Genomic DNA, 15,922 nt, shown 5'->3' on the forward strand with positions numbered 1-15,922 from the left:
CCGAAGTACACTGCTGAGGGGAGCAGCGGGCGGCAGGAGAGGTCTGCGCGCCATGCGGGACCCTCCTCTGGTGGCCGGGGAGCAGCCGGGGATCGAACCGGCGCGGCAGAGGCCGCGGGCAGCTTCGCAACCCAGCGCTCAACCGCTGCGCCACCGGGGAAGCCCCACAACTCGGTTCTTAATTATTACTCTGGATTAAAGAATTTGTGGCCATTTGGATGAATTGATCTTATACCTTCATCCTGTGAAAACTTACCCTACATCTTTCTTACACACATTAAATCACACTTTCTCCTACATTCTCATAATCTCCTTCCCTTACACAAGGAAATGTGGGCAAGGGGAAAAAAGACTAAACTGATGATTTTGAGGAGGAATATTCACTATATGAAGTTGTTTATTTTTGGTCAATGAAATGTCATACTTAGTTCATTTGTAGGCGGCCTCCATGGTGTTATAACATTTATTTCGCAGAATACTTGTGTGATCATCCAAACATTGAATGTACAGTGTTTCATACCAAAAAGGATGCTAAAGAAGTTGCTCATATTTGGCATCAACACACATTTTTTGAAATATATGTGTATTAGCGATTTCCCTAAGCACTAGTTTAAGAGATAGTATAATGAAGAGAATAGTCTACATTTACAAGATATTTTTAACTTATGATTTTAATTGCCTAATATTCAAATAATGAACTGAAGTCTGACTGATTGTATAACTTTAATATTTGAAAAATTTTATCTGGAAATTAACAACTTAATACAATACAGATTTGTACAAAAATGAGGGACTATTAAAAACTTCTGATCATACAGACAAAAATATGATTAAACAAAGATTAAAAAAGGACAGAACAGTTTGCAAGTACTGATAAATACTATGTAATGCTTTCATTTACTGTGGCAGATACAAAAATCAAGAATTCATTAACAGATTACATATAAAAAAAGCAACTACATGAATTTTCTAGCTGTTTAAATTAACAAAATATAACAGTAGTGGTTTTTTAAAAAATGAGGTATTATTACACTGTAAACCAAAAACAGCACAAATAAAGGCAATGTGCAATTTAGTGATAAATGTTTATAAATTTCAACTTAATAACAACAGACAAAAATTTCCAGTTATTTATGGACTCTGTCATTGAAAAATTTGGCTTGCTTGTGTACTTATTTAAAAGTGACAAAGTTATCGATATACAAGCACATCATTAAACATGCAGACCAAGCCAACACAATTTTCCATCTCTATCAAATAAAAACTGTTTACATTTTATTTAAAACACTTAAATCTTGTTTCTTATACATAATTCTTTTGTGCTTATTAGTTACTAGTAACCTACAATAGACATCCTACTTTCTAGTTCAAGCAGTGTAAGAGAGAAGCAGTTTTATTTGCATATGGATTAAAAATAGAGCAAAAAAACAAAACAAAACAAAACAAACCAACATTCCTTTAACTCTTAGGCTTCCCAAGCTTTTTAAGGAGAAAAAAATCTATAAATAATATATTCAAATGGAAAAGTAGAGTAACTTCTGTTTCAAGGAGAATAGTAGACTAAGTAACTCCTTTTCCTCAAAGGTAAATTGGCCTCAGAAGTGCAGGAGAGAACAAGTTGACTAATTCCTCCACCCTAAAAGAATTCTGCTGGTTGGGTGCAGGAAACAGAGCAATAAGAAAATAGTGTAACTCAGAAAAAATGTTGGGAAACTATTATTTGCATGTGAACCATATGCTGGCACTTTAAAGGCTGGCTCATTATTATTGCAAATATATCTTCAGAATTTTCTGAAGGAAAGCTATTCAAAGTATAATAAGACAATTGATTTGGAAATATTTGTAACATGCGAATAAAACTGCTTCATTTACTGAGAAATAAAAAGAAAACCCATTTATTGTCCGACTTAAAATGCAGTTTCTTTTTACATGCTACTTTATTAGAAACTCCAAAAGGGTACTTTTGCATTTACTAGGTTCAGAATCCAGTGAAAAACAAACATTGTGGCCAGAATGTTCAGCTTTATTTTTACACCACGCTACGTCATTTTATTATACAAATGTTATCACTGTATTCGTATCTTATTCTATCTTCTCCAAAAATTAGTGTTTCAGTATAACTGGTGGTCAAAAAATGTTAGAAATTAAGCCTTGTACATCAATCAAAGTACATATATAAAATAGTTTTCTTTTGTGCTTGTAGTTGATTTAATTTATCAATGATTAGTTAGATCTGATTTCCTTTTTAATATTCTGACCCTTAAGAAGTAGTGATCATTATACAAATATTATAGAGTACTAAAAGTAACTAGTTTACTGCCAATGTGCATGCAGACTAACAATAATACTTAAAAGAATATAACCTTAAATCCAATTAGTCTGAAAATAGTTACACTCTTGTACAATCATCTTTATTGATTTGTAAAAGCTGTATACACATCTAAAATCCAGAATTTACTTTGTAAAAATAAATCTTTAGCAATAAATGGCACTATCAAAATCCCATTATTCTCAGGCTATTATGTAGTTATTTACATGCTTTTCAGCAACAGTTGAAAAGAATCTTATAGGACCAAAGCCAGTATATCAAAAAACCCTGTGAATTGCATTTGCAATTATACTGTTGTTTACCTCTATATGAAAATATGGCTACATGCCTTACATTAATGATAATGTAGCTGTGTTGCCACTGGGTTCCACTCTATCACTAATATATTCTTTACTGTACTTTGTTTTCCCAGTGGAATACCTGTGACAAACTACTTATGGAAAATGATAAAGTGCTATATAAAAGAGGAACTGGACCCACACCTACGTATGCAATCTGGTCTTTTCCTTATTCAAGCTATTTCTGTTTTTAGAAAATTATGCCTTCTCTACTTCCACTGAACATACTTCATAATAGATTTAAAAAAATCATTATTCTAAAGTTGGTGAGCTTAGTCAAGGTGTTTGAGACAAACATGAAAAGGTTAAAGGCACAATAAGAGGGAAGTGAATGCTACATATAAAATGTATTTCAAGTCTTTTAGATTACTCAAGTCCAAAACCTTCTGAATTTGAAATTCCAATGATCAATTTCTGTTTCAGATCCTTTTTGCTCTTATAGGGGGGAAGGCAAAGTTGATTGAAGCAGGTGTGAGCCACAGGCAACCTGGGGAAAATTTTTTTAAAAGATACTAAATCTTAAGATTCATAGAGAATGACTTATTGCTAAGCAACTTTCAAAACACCGGGATACACACATTGAAATCTATTTTACTATGCTAAGAGATGTCTCATTTTAATTCTTTCAGTGAACAAATAGTTGGCACCATTCTACATAGTGGGGCCTGGTTTCCAGATAAGACAGTGAATGTCCCTGCTCTCATGAAACATTCATTCTAGAGGTATTATTTTGGGTGTCAAAATTTGAATATTGTTTCCCCCGCTTTACTTGCTATGGAATCTTGTTCAGATTGCTTCATGTCTCCAAACCTGTTTCCTCATAGCCACCATAGGGCATAAAGTATGCAACTGGGTTGCTTAAAAGAGCTACCAACATAAAACACCTAGCAGAATAGTAAGTAAATAATATATCCGTTATTATTATTTCAGCCTTGACTGTCAAAAAAATAATAAAACATGTCTGGGTACTTGATAGCCACATTTTTATCATTGTTGCCCTCAACGCATTGGCAGCATGCATCCTTTCAATCTTTTGGATGAGATTCCCTACTCCTTTACTTGGTGTATTTTTATCTTCAGTCAAGAATATAGAATTCTATAAATATCTTGGACCCTTTATGAAGCTTATTGCATCAGAATAGTTGTAAGGGAAGTCAATGAATAAAAATGGGGAATACCCCTGAGAAAAGGAGAATATTTATTTAAAAGATCAATTGATTACAACTTAAACTTTGAGAAGTCTCCTGTATTGTAAGACTTTCTGATTAGAATCACCATTAAATTAGTGCTTCATCTATAAGCATCATGCTAAGTTCTTTTATGTATTTCATTTAATTTAAACCTTAAAGCAATGTAAAAAGTGATTGTTATGAGGCAGAATAAACATGGGAATATATAGTCTAAGTAATCTAGTCTAGGCTATATAGCTGGTAGAGCTGTAGGTCTGATACTCAAACCTAGATCAGTCTGACTTCAAAACCATTACTTTAAGTATATAAATATCTAACATTCTTATTAAACAAAAAAATCTAGTGGGTCTAAAGGTGATGTTATTTGTCTGATAGTCGACTATATTTAACATATATGCACTTCATACTGGAAACCCTAGAGTTGTTCAAGGTTAGTGCCTAAGCCATGTGAGCTTATAAACTAACCCTTGAAATAATAATAGGAAAAGTCTAGATGTGATGTCACCTTTTTTATGAAAATGCATTACTCATATTATCTTTCAATTGACAATATTTTTGTAAATATATTCTGAAATATTAATTTCTGTTAAATTGTAATCTTAAAAGGCATCTCTTGATTTTTTTCAGTATAGGGCTTTAAATTTCTTAACTTTATATATATATATATATATTTGTTTTATGTTTTAAATATAATGTTCACTTACATATTAATTCAAGAAACATTTTAGTGGGCATTGAATATGTGTGGCTACATGAAGAATACAAAGGTTTATCAAGGAAGACCTTTGCCTTGAAGGATTAAATGACTAAGAAAAAGTACAAAATGATTAGTTACATAACTTCTATAAATTATTGAGGAATTCATTGAAGAAATTATGACTTTTGACCTTACAGAGACAGTCAAAGTTAAATTGGGTTTTTAAAGAGAGGTAGAATTTTCATGAGTAGAGAGATAACGACATGTAAAGAGAACTGCTTAAAAGTATGGAGGGAGGAAGAAAGGTGTGTCTAAGGAATAGCAAAACAACCTGATGACTAAGCATGGTAATTTTGAGAGAAGGCTACATAGCTTTATTTGACAGTCTTTAGAGCTCTGTACTTAAACTGATGAGCAAATCAGTATTTTAAAAAAGAGAATTTAATAGGATGAAATAGAAAGGGGAGACTGAGTAGGCAGAAGAGGAAGGAGACTAGATAAGCTAGGAATTCCAAGGCAAAAAGTAACTACACCAAGTAGCTGTGAAAAAGCAAAGGACAGATTTCAGTTCTAAAAATGAAAGTAAGATCTGAGAGAAATCAGAAATATATGGGGGCCTCCCTGGTGGAGCAGGGGTTGAGCGCTGGGTTGCGAAGCTGCCCGCAGCCTCTGCAGCACTGGTTTGATCTCCCGCCACTGGGTGAGGGTCCCACATGGCGGGCAGACCTCTCCTGCCGCCCGCTGCTCCCCTCAGCAGTGTACTTCGTCAGTCTGCCAGCTCTGCTCTTGCTCTGGTGAATTCGCTCACCCTCCCGTGCTTCTGACTGTACCCAGTGCTTGTATATATAAATAAATAGATAAATCTTTAAAAAATAAATAAATAAAACCTGTGCTTCTTCCACCGTAGACCTTCCTTTAAAAAAAAAAAAGAAATCAGAAATATATGGGGTAAAAAGAAAAAAATATGTTGTGTCTATTCAAATCAGCATTAGAAATTACAAGGTATTTGACAGAAGTAGATCAGCACAAATTTAAATAATTTAAAGCCACCATCATCATCCCTTTCATATGCAGAGCACCATATTTAAAAAGTGCAGGACTAGTACTAGGACTGTGCTGGAGGACTTGAAGTATGAATTGTACTACTTGTAGTTCTAATAACAAGAAGCGCCCCCCCCCAAAGTTCCCCTAATATTTTTATTTTTTTTTAAAGATTTATTTATTTTTATACAAGAGCTGGGGTACAGGCCAGAGGCGCGGCAGGGTGAGAGGATTCACCAGAGACAAAGCAGGGAGCAGAACAGGCAGATGATACTGAAATACACTGCTGGGGGGAGCAGCGGGCACAACAGGAGAGGTCTGCAGCACCATGTGGGATTCTCCCTGGCCAGCCAGGATCGAATTCCCACCGTCGAGGCTGAGGCTGCGGACAGCTTCACAGCGCAGAGCTGAACCCGCTGCGCCACTGGGGAGGCCCACCCCTAATATTTTTAATAAAAACACCTTTAAATAAAAATAAAGGTTAGACAATATACAACTAAAAGTGAGCTAGTCTAAAAGAACAAAGCAGTTAACTTAAAAAATTTATGGAAAGGAATTATCGGTTAGTGTAGGAATGTCTTAAGCTATAGTTAATAAAGAACCTTATGCTATAGTTTATCTCATTTCAAGGTAATGTTTACTCCCAAGATTTTTCTATGAAAATCACTTCAAAGTGAAAGAATCCTCTAACTCCAATTATTATTAGCAAAGCCTATAGAGCAAAAATAAAATTACTATCTGGAAATTTACCAGTTTGTAGACGTTTCATTCTTTGAGATTTTAAAATTCAAATCAGCCATTCCTCCTACTGGCACTCTGTCACTTCCTGTAGTAAAATGTAGCAACTTCTTTTGAAGATCAAGAGGAAATCCAAGCACAACATCCCAAAAATACCTAGAGAATACCAAAGGAAATTTACATAAACTGTCTTGACAAAAATCCTGTAGCTTAGAATAAATGTAAAGTAAGCTCTAGGGAAAAACTTCCTCACACAATTGTATGTAAAATATCCTTAAAGTGAAATTAAGGAATGACAGGATTCTCTATGTAAATTAGATTTTTGACTAACATTATTATAAAGATAACATTTTTATAAAATCATTAGTCTAAGTGCTATAAAATGATATTTTTAAGCATAGTATTCCTGAAATTTTAAAGCTATTTTTTTTAATAACGTGAAGTCTCTATATTTGTAGAAACATACTACTTTGTCCCAAGGGGACCGCTAAGTGATGTCATATTGAATAGCCTCCAATTATTTCAAGATTGTAAGTTATACAAATAAATAACATTATCTTTCATTCTCTCTTCAACCACTTCACTCCCAGAAGCAGAAAGAGCTTACCTTATGGTTAAGTCAGTTTTCGCATAGCCATCATACTGAGTACTTCTCTGTAGAGCGTGCATATCTAGCTCAGGACTTCCACAGACCAGAATTTCAACCTCTTCTGGACGAAGCAGCTACCAATAATAATTTACCAAAATAGATTATAAAAAAGTAATGACTTTAAATAGTGAAATTGAAGCTATTTTCACTGAATCAAATGCAAAAATCATGACTTCTACTAAATCAAGCCTTGCATGTGTAAAGAAAGAAAAATTCCCATTTATACCTTCCTTCTAAGGTGACATATTTTTGCCTCTGAAAGTTTATAAATTTTATCAAACTATCAGGTTCCCTCTTTTGCATAATAATTAGCAGACAGAAAAATAAGCAGATGACTAAGCATGAATCCAAATTACTTTCTACAAAATCCAGTTTGAAACTCTCTTAGGTACTACAGCATCTACTGGTCTGCCTGCTGCCTTCTGTGTGCACTCCGAGTTTGGGTACTTGGTTATAGTCTGTCTACTGTAGTTCACTTGTTTTTTCACCTACATAGGTTTTCTCCCACCTACAGAGATTAAAATTTAAAAATAGAGACCATACTATGCCATTTAATTCTTACTTTCCCTCCCTCCACCCCCACAACAGACAAAACTCAATTAGAGCTCAATAAACCGCTCCATTTTCAAAGGTGCTGAATGTGTGATAAAGCACTCTCCCATGAAAAATTATTCTAATGAAAGACCTCCAAACCCTCAGAATAAAACTGAGTGGAGAGATAAGTGGCATGATGAGGTATGCTGTAGTTAGCTGGGGGTGAAGAACACAGGTGCTTTAGATAATGGTGTTTTTATCTTATATTTCCAACAAGGTGTTTTACAGAGCAGATGACCCATATTCACAAGGCTAAGTCAAGTCAAACCAACAGACTCTTTCAGGATCCTAGAGACAAACTACTTCCTATAGGTAAAACAAATAAATACATATTTTAATAAGAAGTGATAGCTTTTGCTCTGGAGCTTGTTAACCATTTTCTGTGCTTTGCCTCTTTGTATTAAGCCAGAGTCCATGGAATCTCTTTATCCACTCTGCTTGGGAAAATTTTTTTGAAGTCCTAATCGATATAAGATATAGCACAGAGAGTAAAGAATGGATCTGACTGTATATTTCCCTTTAGAAAATTAAGGCTGAAATAGGAGAACTATTTTTATTTCCAGCTTTAGCTTTAGAAAGTAGAGAACATTTTCTATTTCAAAATAGAAAAAGCTTATCCACTAAAATAGAGAAGAAATTACTTGTCAATATTATAGTATTACAAAGTAACTGAAAGCATAATTTAAAGTTTTAAACTCACCATGAGGGCATTTGAAGCACATACACTATGAAATCCATAATAAAATGCAGCAAACTGCTTATAGATGGATTTGTTGAGAAGGAAGTCAATATAAAGTTGTACATATTCTGGAAAGTAATTTTTGAGCTGTTAAGTATTATAAGTAAATAGTTAAAACTAATGCATTTTAGTTAAGAAATTGGTTTTACTTACCTTTCCTATTTTGATTGGTAACTGGAATTTTATCACCACCTGGCTTTAAATTGTAGGACTTAATTATTCCAAATTCTTCTTGAAAAACCTGATGGGAGAGTCCAACACAATATAATTTATTGGTATGGTTGCTACAATAACAGGCATCAATGAATAGGTTGGTAAGGCTTGAAAAAAGGTTTTTTTCCCCCTTACAAACTATAGAAGACTAAGCTTTTGTGATATCTGTATTAGCATTTCAGGGTAAAAAAAGAGTAGGGTCCTAATTCACCCCTATTTACAGTTAAATATTTCACTGATGCTCATAAAACTAGTGTGGCCATTTAGATAATATTCAAGTATTGGGGCTATATGAATTACTATACTTTCCTTCTCCTAATCATGAGAGTGTTTTTGGTCTGATCCATTAGTTTTTGCTCCTTACTTCTTGTATTGTACTGAAGCTACAGGAAAGGCTTATATTTAGACGGTGAAAGTTCCAAGAAGGTAACTGAGTCAAGGAAATCTGCTAGTTGCCTAGCAGAATCCTTCCCCTTGGTGAATTTAAGCACTTTTATTGTTCATGTACACGTTTACTTCATGGTCTACTTTATCAGGTTAAAATCCTTCAAGATAAGGTATGGTAGCTGTTGTTTAGTCCTTACTCACCCTTTGAATGATGGATGTTTAATAACAAATGGCATTTTTTGTATACAAAATGCAGTTAACGTTAAGCTATTTGCCCTGAATAGTACCTGGAATGTTGAAAAGAAATCTTCTTCAACATTGCCTTCATATGATAGGAGTTCACTTAATCCATGGGCCAATTCCTGTAAAAAGGAATATGTAATCTATGTTTTTAAATCAAATAGTATTGTCTAAAATAATTAAGCGGAACTACTATAGTTCACTTACATGTGAGACAGAGTAGAGAAGCTCAGATTTTAAAATAAATTTAATATTTGAGATATATTTTCCAGGGCACAAAATGCTCATTAATGATTTCTACCATGTGAAAAGCTTGAAGAAATTCATTGGAAAAGGTCATTTAAGGGGAAAATATCCAGTTCAAACCATTGTGGTCTGAGGTCTTTTCTGGTGCAGCGAGCTAAGAGTATAATTTCCATTATAATTCACTGCTTTCTGCAACATTACTATTTATGAACTTGCAGTACTTCTCATTTTCAGTTTATATTCTTAAAAATCTGATAGTATTTTAGAATTAATTTTTTTAAACAAAAAAACCCCCACAGTTTTTATGCTTAAAAGATGAATCCTAAAAATATTAGTCACATTTCAGTTAGAATGGCCTTTTCTCCTAAGAACACTGGGAGAAATTTTCCTACATTACAATTGATGTTATCCAGGAACAAAGATTTAAAATGAGAAAAATTAACCCAATATTGAAAAAAAATTCAGGTTTTATAAAAAATTATGGCTTTTATATTAAACTAGACGATAAAGAATTGCATAATTACAATGATCTTATGTACTTTACATAACAAATTCTTCATTCCATTAAGCCTAGAAAATTTTAAGCGAATCTAAGCTATATTAGATATCATTTGTTGCAATTACTAATAAAAATTATGGATGGTGAAAATCATAATTGGGAGAAGTGTGATTTTTATTAAGAATTTCAGGGACTAGTAGGTGAATCCAGGGAACAGGACTTACCATCTTCTTTCAAAGATTAAGTTTTTAGTGACAAAATATAAAATCATTAGGTCATGAAGTTATATACTCAGATCTGTTTTATTCTGAACTGTAGGCTTTAGACTCAGAGATTAGTCTACCCCCATCATTTCATAAGTAAGAAATTAGGTGAATCATCTAGGATCATAGCTAGCGTATTATACATTACAGATCCAAGACTACAGAAAGGAGCCTTTCAGCTTTTAAATCAGAGCATGCTATCTTGTCATATTTCTATTGAGTTTCATAAAAGTGGATTTAGGTTCTAAATCTGAAAGAAACCAAACCATCCTCCAAAAAATGTGTCTACTATTAATCCTCCCCCTCTCTGCCATCTCTTGGGTAGAATGAAGAGTAGTTTTCTAATTGAACACATGTTCTGGAGAGGTTTCTCAACTTTCACAGAAGGCACCAACCCTATACTAAACTCATCTGACCATTAAAAGAGATATTTAGATAGGCCCATAATGAGCAACAAAGAATGTCTGCATCCAGGTGAGTGCTAAGCATATTACCAGGAATTCCCTCTTGACCAACAGGTGTCAAAACTCAGCTGTAAAAAATATAATAGGGGAGTGTCAGAGGGAGGTGTATATTATCCATTTGTCTATCAAATTCTAACTTGGATTTAACTTGATCAGAAATAAATTTCTGAAATGTGGAATGTTATGATACAGATAAGTAAAATTCATTTATGGTATTGTAAAAGATGTGTGGCAAATACTGTAATGATATTATTGCGTATGTATCATTTTAATAAACAGCCACAGAGGCAGTCAAGTATTATGTGTTTCTACTATCTCATGTAAACCCCCCAATAAATAAGTTTTGCCATCCCAATTGTTTAAATAAGGAAATCAGATCTCAGAAAGGTTCAACGACTTATCCATGTTCAAAGAGCTAGTAAGTGGCAAAGCCCAGATTCAAAGCTCTATGCCAGTTCTATCATGCTGCAAACATTCAGGAGTGTTGCAAAGTGGGTTATGTGTCTCTATTAGGAAGGAGAAAGCTAGATGAAAAAGGACATGGATTACAAAGGTGGAGGGAAACCATGTTTAAAAAAATGAGACTAGCATTAGAAGCAGAGGCTGTGCAGGTAGAAGAAAGCTGATTTAACATGAAAGGATAAGATGCTAATAATTTTATACTTACCGGCATAATTTGACATAAATCGTCAGTGGTAACATTGCAGATGCCTACTGGTATATTTTGATCACTAGGAACGGTAGGAGGGCTCAATAATTTCTTGTAACAGCAGGGCGGGAAACGAATATCCAAGGTGATGCTGTTATAAACAGCTAGTCCCATAAGCTATGCATACTGAATGTTAAGCATTAACATAAAATCCATGACAACAAATGAGTGTTGAATTATGCATCAGTCTATTTCTTGCATACTTCTTTTAGATCAAACACTGCCTTTCTAATCAATCCCACATACTTCCTTTATTTTTTCCTTTATTTTACATAACAAATTCCTTGATTACCAAGCATCTTGTTAAAGGAGGTGTTCACCTGGCAGTATTTAATGATTTTCCTATAAAAGTTTATCTAAGATCACGATTGATAGCGATTTCATACTTTTCTATAAATTAATTAACATATAAAACCATATATTCTAAACTTAAAGATGTTGGGCATTTTATAAGTAGCAGTGGCAATTTATTCAACAGAATTCACTACGAAATACACTACTGATTTTGGCAATCCACTTTAGCTTTGTTAAGATTAAATACAGAATCTAAAGGGAGAACTGAACTGATTAAATGTATGGTTACACACAGTTGATAAGCTAACAGGGCAATTAATTTCCTACATTAATGCCTGAAAGGCTTTAATAATGTGGCACTTACAGTGTTAAAAAAAAAAAAGCTACGGATATTTGTAAATTTTGCCCAATTATATGTTATTCATCTATCAGTTACATGGTACTAAATATGTGAGCTGGATAAATTATTGAAAAACAATTTTAAAAAACTGGTAAGGCAGAATGAAGGCTAGTAATAATAAATAGATATGCTATTGTATAGGTAACTATATCAACACACTGAGCAGTGTATTCAAGAAGCAGATGTTGAAAATAAGCTTCAATATGCTACTGTAATTGTAATAGCAATAGTGATAATAACCACAATTCTACTCTAGTTACCACTGATGACGATCTATTAATATAACATTATCTAAGTGTTTTTCTCTAAACAAGTTTTTAAAGTTGTAATCCTGAAGGGAGGTTTTTAATAGATGAGGCTCAAAGGATTTGCTACAGGACACTATTATATGCAAAAGTATGTCATTTTATTTTAGCCTGCTCTGACTGAAGCAGGAAGGGGGAGGGGAGGAAGGATGGAGAGCAAGGAGACCTGCAGGAGGCACATGGAGTAGAGAGACATGTAAAGAAGCTGCACTTGCTTTCTGGTACTGGACCAGCTGAAACAGATGTGGGTGAGAGACCTGTGAGGAGGTTAACAGGGGCAGTGTTGATCTTGATTTTGATTTTGTTCTTTTCCTTCCAGACTTGTCTGGCTGTTTCTGACCCTTTTCTATGGGTACCTACCAGAAGGTGCTTTAGACTTGTGGCATGCTTTAAATGCCTCAGAGGCCCTGCTTTAGGCCAATCTTGTTAGGCTGGGCATTTACCCACAAGAGGATGGGTAACTGTGGGGGCTTGCTTTGGAAAGTATATTCTTCCCCTTTTCTGTATTGCACATTAATTGCATTAAAGTTCCTTTCCACTGAATGTTTTACGTACCGCAGTATTTAAAATGGTCAGGTTTGAGGGTTCAGGGGTGCCCCCTCCCTGCCCTGTAATACATCTAGGTGGTAAACTTCTTAAAGGCAAAGGTTTTTCCTGTTCTTTTAAACCTATGCATCTTCAGTGCTTGCTCATTTATTTATTCTTTCCCCATTTCTGCCACAAAAAAATATTTCTTAGAATCTATAAAGCTAATGTAGGAGTCTTATCCAGTCTCTTACCCAATGGGGGAATGCCCTCTCCAATATGCCTGGTAGGGATCAGAGGATAGTAAAGGGATTTAAGTAGTTTTTAAAAACTACAAAATAATACCATATTAGATACTCCCATTACATTCAATTTTTAATTTTTATGGAAATCTTGGGATTTGGGGGCATATTAAAAAGCTAGCTTTAATTTCTACAATTTTGATTTAGAAACTAAGTGAAATAAACACAAAGTAAAAGAACTCACAGAAAAATACTTCATTATGAATGGGAAAGATATTTCGACATTTAAAAGGGTGTCTTAGGACCTCCCTGGTGGCACAGGCGGTTGAGCGCAGCAGTGTGAAGCTATTCACAGCCTCTGCAGTGCCAGTTTGATCCCTGCCGGCCTCGGAGCAACCCACATGGCGAGCAGACTTCTCCTGTCTCGCCCGCTGCTCCCCTCAGCAGTGTATTTCGTCAGTCTGCCTGTTCTGTTCCCCGCTCTGTCTCTGGTGAATCCTCTCACCCTCCTGCGCGTCTGGCCTGTACGCTGGCTCTTGTGTAAAAAAAAAATCTTTAAAAGGGTGTCTTACATTTCACCCAATTTGAGTTATATATGAAATAGGAAATAACCATTTCTATTTTGAGATGTTTTCAGTCCTTATCTCAAAACATAAACTAAGTCATTCTTTCAGTTAATTGTTGATGTTATATAGCAGTGATGTAGCAAATAATACAGGCTATTGAAAATCTAATACTAAATTTGACAGGAATTTCAATTTGAATGGAATGCTTAATGAGAAGTTTCCAAAATTCTGATAACATTAAATAAAATCTCTAATCTGTTAGCACCTCCTAGTGGAAAGTTTAAAGGATACAATTCCAACCAATCGGAATTCAGAATAGTTATCACATTTAAAGCTGCTAAACCAATGACAGTGGGAATCCTTGTGATATGTAAACATGCCTAAAAAGAAACATAATTTCATAAACATAAGTGATTAAAACAATCAGTGCATTAATTAGAAGAAAACATTTCAGCAACAGTTCTATTACAAACCATCTTTTGAATGTTCTTTATTTCAAAGACAAATTAAATTTTCATGCGTTTGGCTTACTCAGAAAAGATATGGATGTTTCCTTGCAAATATATACTTTCATATATTTGTCATATGCATTTTGTATAGGATTCTAGTAGGATAATAAACATTTTGATCATCAAAAATTGGTTTTTAAAATGTAAATAATAGTGTTTAAAAATTACTGAACATTTATAGTTGACAAAAATCACAGGGTAGGTTAAACATAAAAGTGACTATTTAACAATTATGAAGAAACACTATTCATAAGAATTAGATTCTCACCATAATCTGGATGAAAAATTTGACGAATTAGCAGCAGGAACCATTCCTTAGTCAAACCACCCATATCCAGACCAGCTTCCCCTACGAATGTAACTTTTAATTTCTTTTTCAAGTCTGCTCTTTTCCGGGTTAACTAATTGAAGAAATTATATAGTAGAGGAGAACAAAATGGAATAACAAGGAAATTAACTTTCTCAATTCTGGGAAATGTGTTATGCATCTTTACCTTATTTACAGTGTCACAAAACTCCATCCATGCATCCATGCATGCATCTATCCCATTTACTGGGTACTGTATAAACTAGGTATTACTGTTTTTGTTTTGTTGAAAGATCAGGTACTGCTTCCTGGTGTATTTCCTCCAAGTTTTCAGTTTAGCAGATTGCAATATAAAATAATTTACTTTCTTTAACTTTTCTTCAATACTGAACTTTAAGAAATCCCCACTAAGTCAACCATCATTTTCTAATAGCTATGTGAAGAACTGGTTGAAGGACTGTACACACATGAAGCTCTGTAATATGTATACATACAATCAGAGTATGTTTGAACCTGGACAGACCCAAAACAATATATCTTTTAGGTCAGACCTCTTTAGATGAGTAATAGGAGGCCTGGGGAAGATAAAACGACTCATTTCATACCTAGCCATTAACAAAGGTTAGGTCTAGAATCCAGGTTACATGTTCAGGAACATGAAATACTCATTTAAAAGTTCTATATAAAAACCTTTTCTGTAGACTTAACCACAAACTATTAATAAGCATATAAAAAATGAATATAAGGTTTAATTTCAGAAGGAACTGATTATGGTATCAAAATATAAGGAAGCACACTTACTGGCATACAGAAATACAAAATATCTAAAATTTTAGTAATAAACCATATTGTAGATTTATAAAAGTTTTAATACGATTTTGGAATAAATGATCTATACCTCATCAAGTGAATCGCTAACAAGATGTGTCCGTCTTACTTTCATATTTAGAAATAACATATTCATATCAGGTCTCTGTCTTCGAGACACTTTATCCACCAGACTTTGCTAATTAAAAAAGAAGGCAAATATTAACTTTTTTTAGACTACAATTTCATTTAAAACATTTTATATGAACAACTTATAAAATCAATTAGACACATTTTGATTTATGAAAATGCTTTTTTATTTCATTTTGGAACAGTGAAACTAAATGGGTTCAGAAATCAAAAACCAAAAATAATTCACCTATAGTAAAGAAAGTTGCATCATATTTTCCCTGTCTCATTTCTTAAATAGCAATTTTTGGTTTATTTCCGTCTAATAAATACAAACATAAAATGGAAACATTTGAAATAAGGTACGTATTTCTGATGTTAAACTTGGCCTAAGCTTCCTTAGATACTGAATTTATTCTCAAAGCAGTTTGCTTACTTTTAAAAAGTACTTTGTTAACACTTATCAGAAACCTTAACAATATTCATACCCTCTGTCCTAGTA

The 15,922-nt window shown here is 33.9% G+C and overlaps 1 protein-coding gene across 3 annotated transcripts in view; it reads right to left on the reverse strand.

Moving 5' to 3' along the window:
• Positions 1–716: 716 nt before the first annotated feature.
• The window catches only part of HECTD2 (HECT domain E3 ubiquitin protein ligase 2), a 64,079-nt gene continuing 48,873 nt past the window's right edge, over positions 717–15,922 (reverse strand). For 2 of the 3 annotated variants that reach the window (XM_037497935.2, XM_037497934.2), the window contains exons 12-21: positions 15,383–15,490; positions 14,446–14,578; positions 13,960–14,048; positions 11,295–11,453; positions 9,203–9,277; positions 8,469–8,556; positions 8,277–8,383; positions 6,941–7,056; positions 6,346–6,489; positions 717–3,154 (exon numbers count right to left, since the gene is read on the reverse strand). In XM_037497935.2, coding sequence (XP_037353832.1) covers positions 3,034–3,154; positions 6,346–6,489; positions 6,941–7,056; positions 8,277–8,383; positions 8,469–8,556; positions 9,203–9,277; positions 11,295–11,453; positions 13,960–14,048; positions 14,446–14,578; positions 15,383–15,490 — 1,140 coding nt within the window. In that variant the 3' untranslated portion in view covers positions 717–3,033. Of the gene's footprint in view, positions 3,155–6,345; positions 6,490–6,940; positions 7,057–8,276; positions 8,384–8,468; positions 8,557–9,202; positions 9,278–11,294; positions 11,463–13,959; positions 14,049–14,445; positions 14,579–15,382; positions 15,491–15,922 lie in introns of those variants that run through there. The other variant, XM_037497936.1, reaches the window with a different exon arrangement.

Source organism: Talpa occidentalis, unplaced genomic scaffold (genome assembly GCF_014898055.3).
Source record: "Talpa occidentalis isolate TD23 unplaced genomic scaffold, MPIMG_talOcc4v2.1 talOcc4.8, whole genome shotgun sequence".
In the NCBI taxonomy this organism is placed as follows: Eukaryota; Metazoa; Chordata; class Mammalia; order Eulipotyphla; family Talpidae; genus Talpa; species Talpa occidentalis.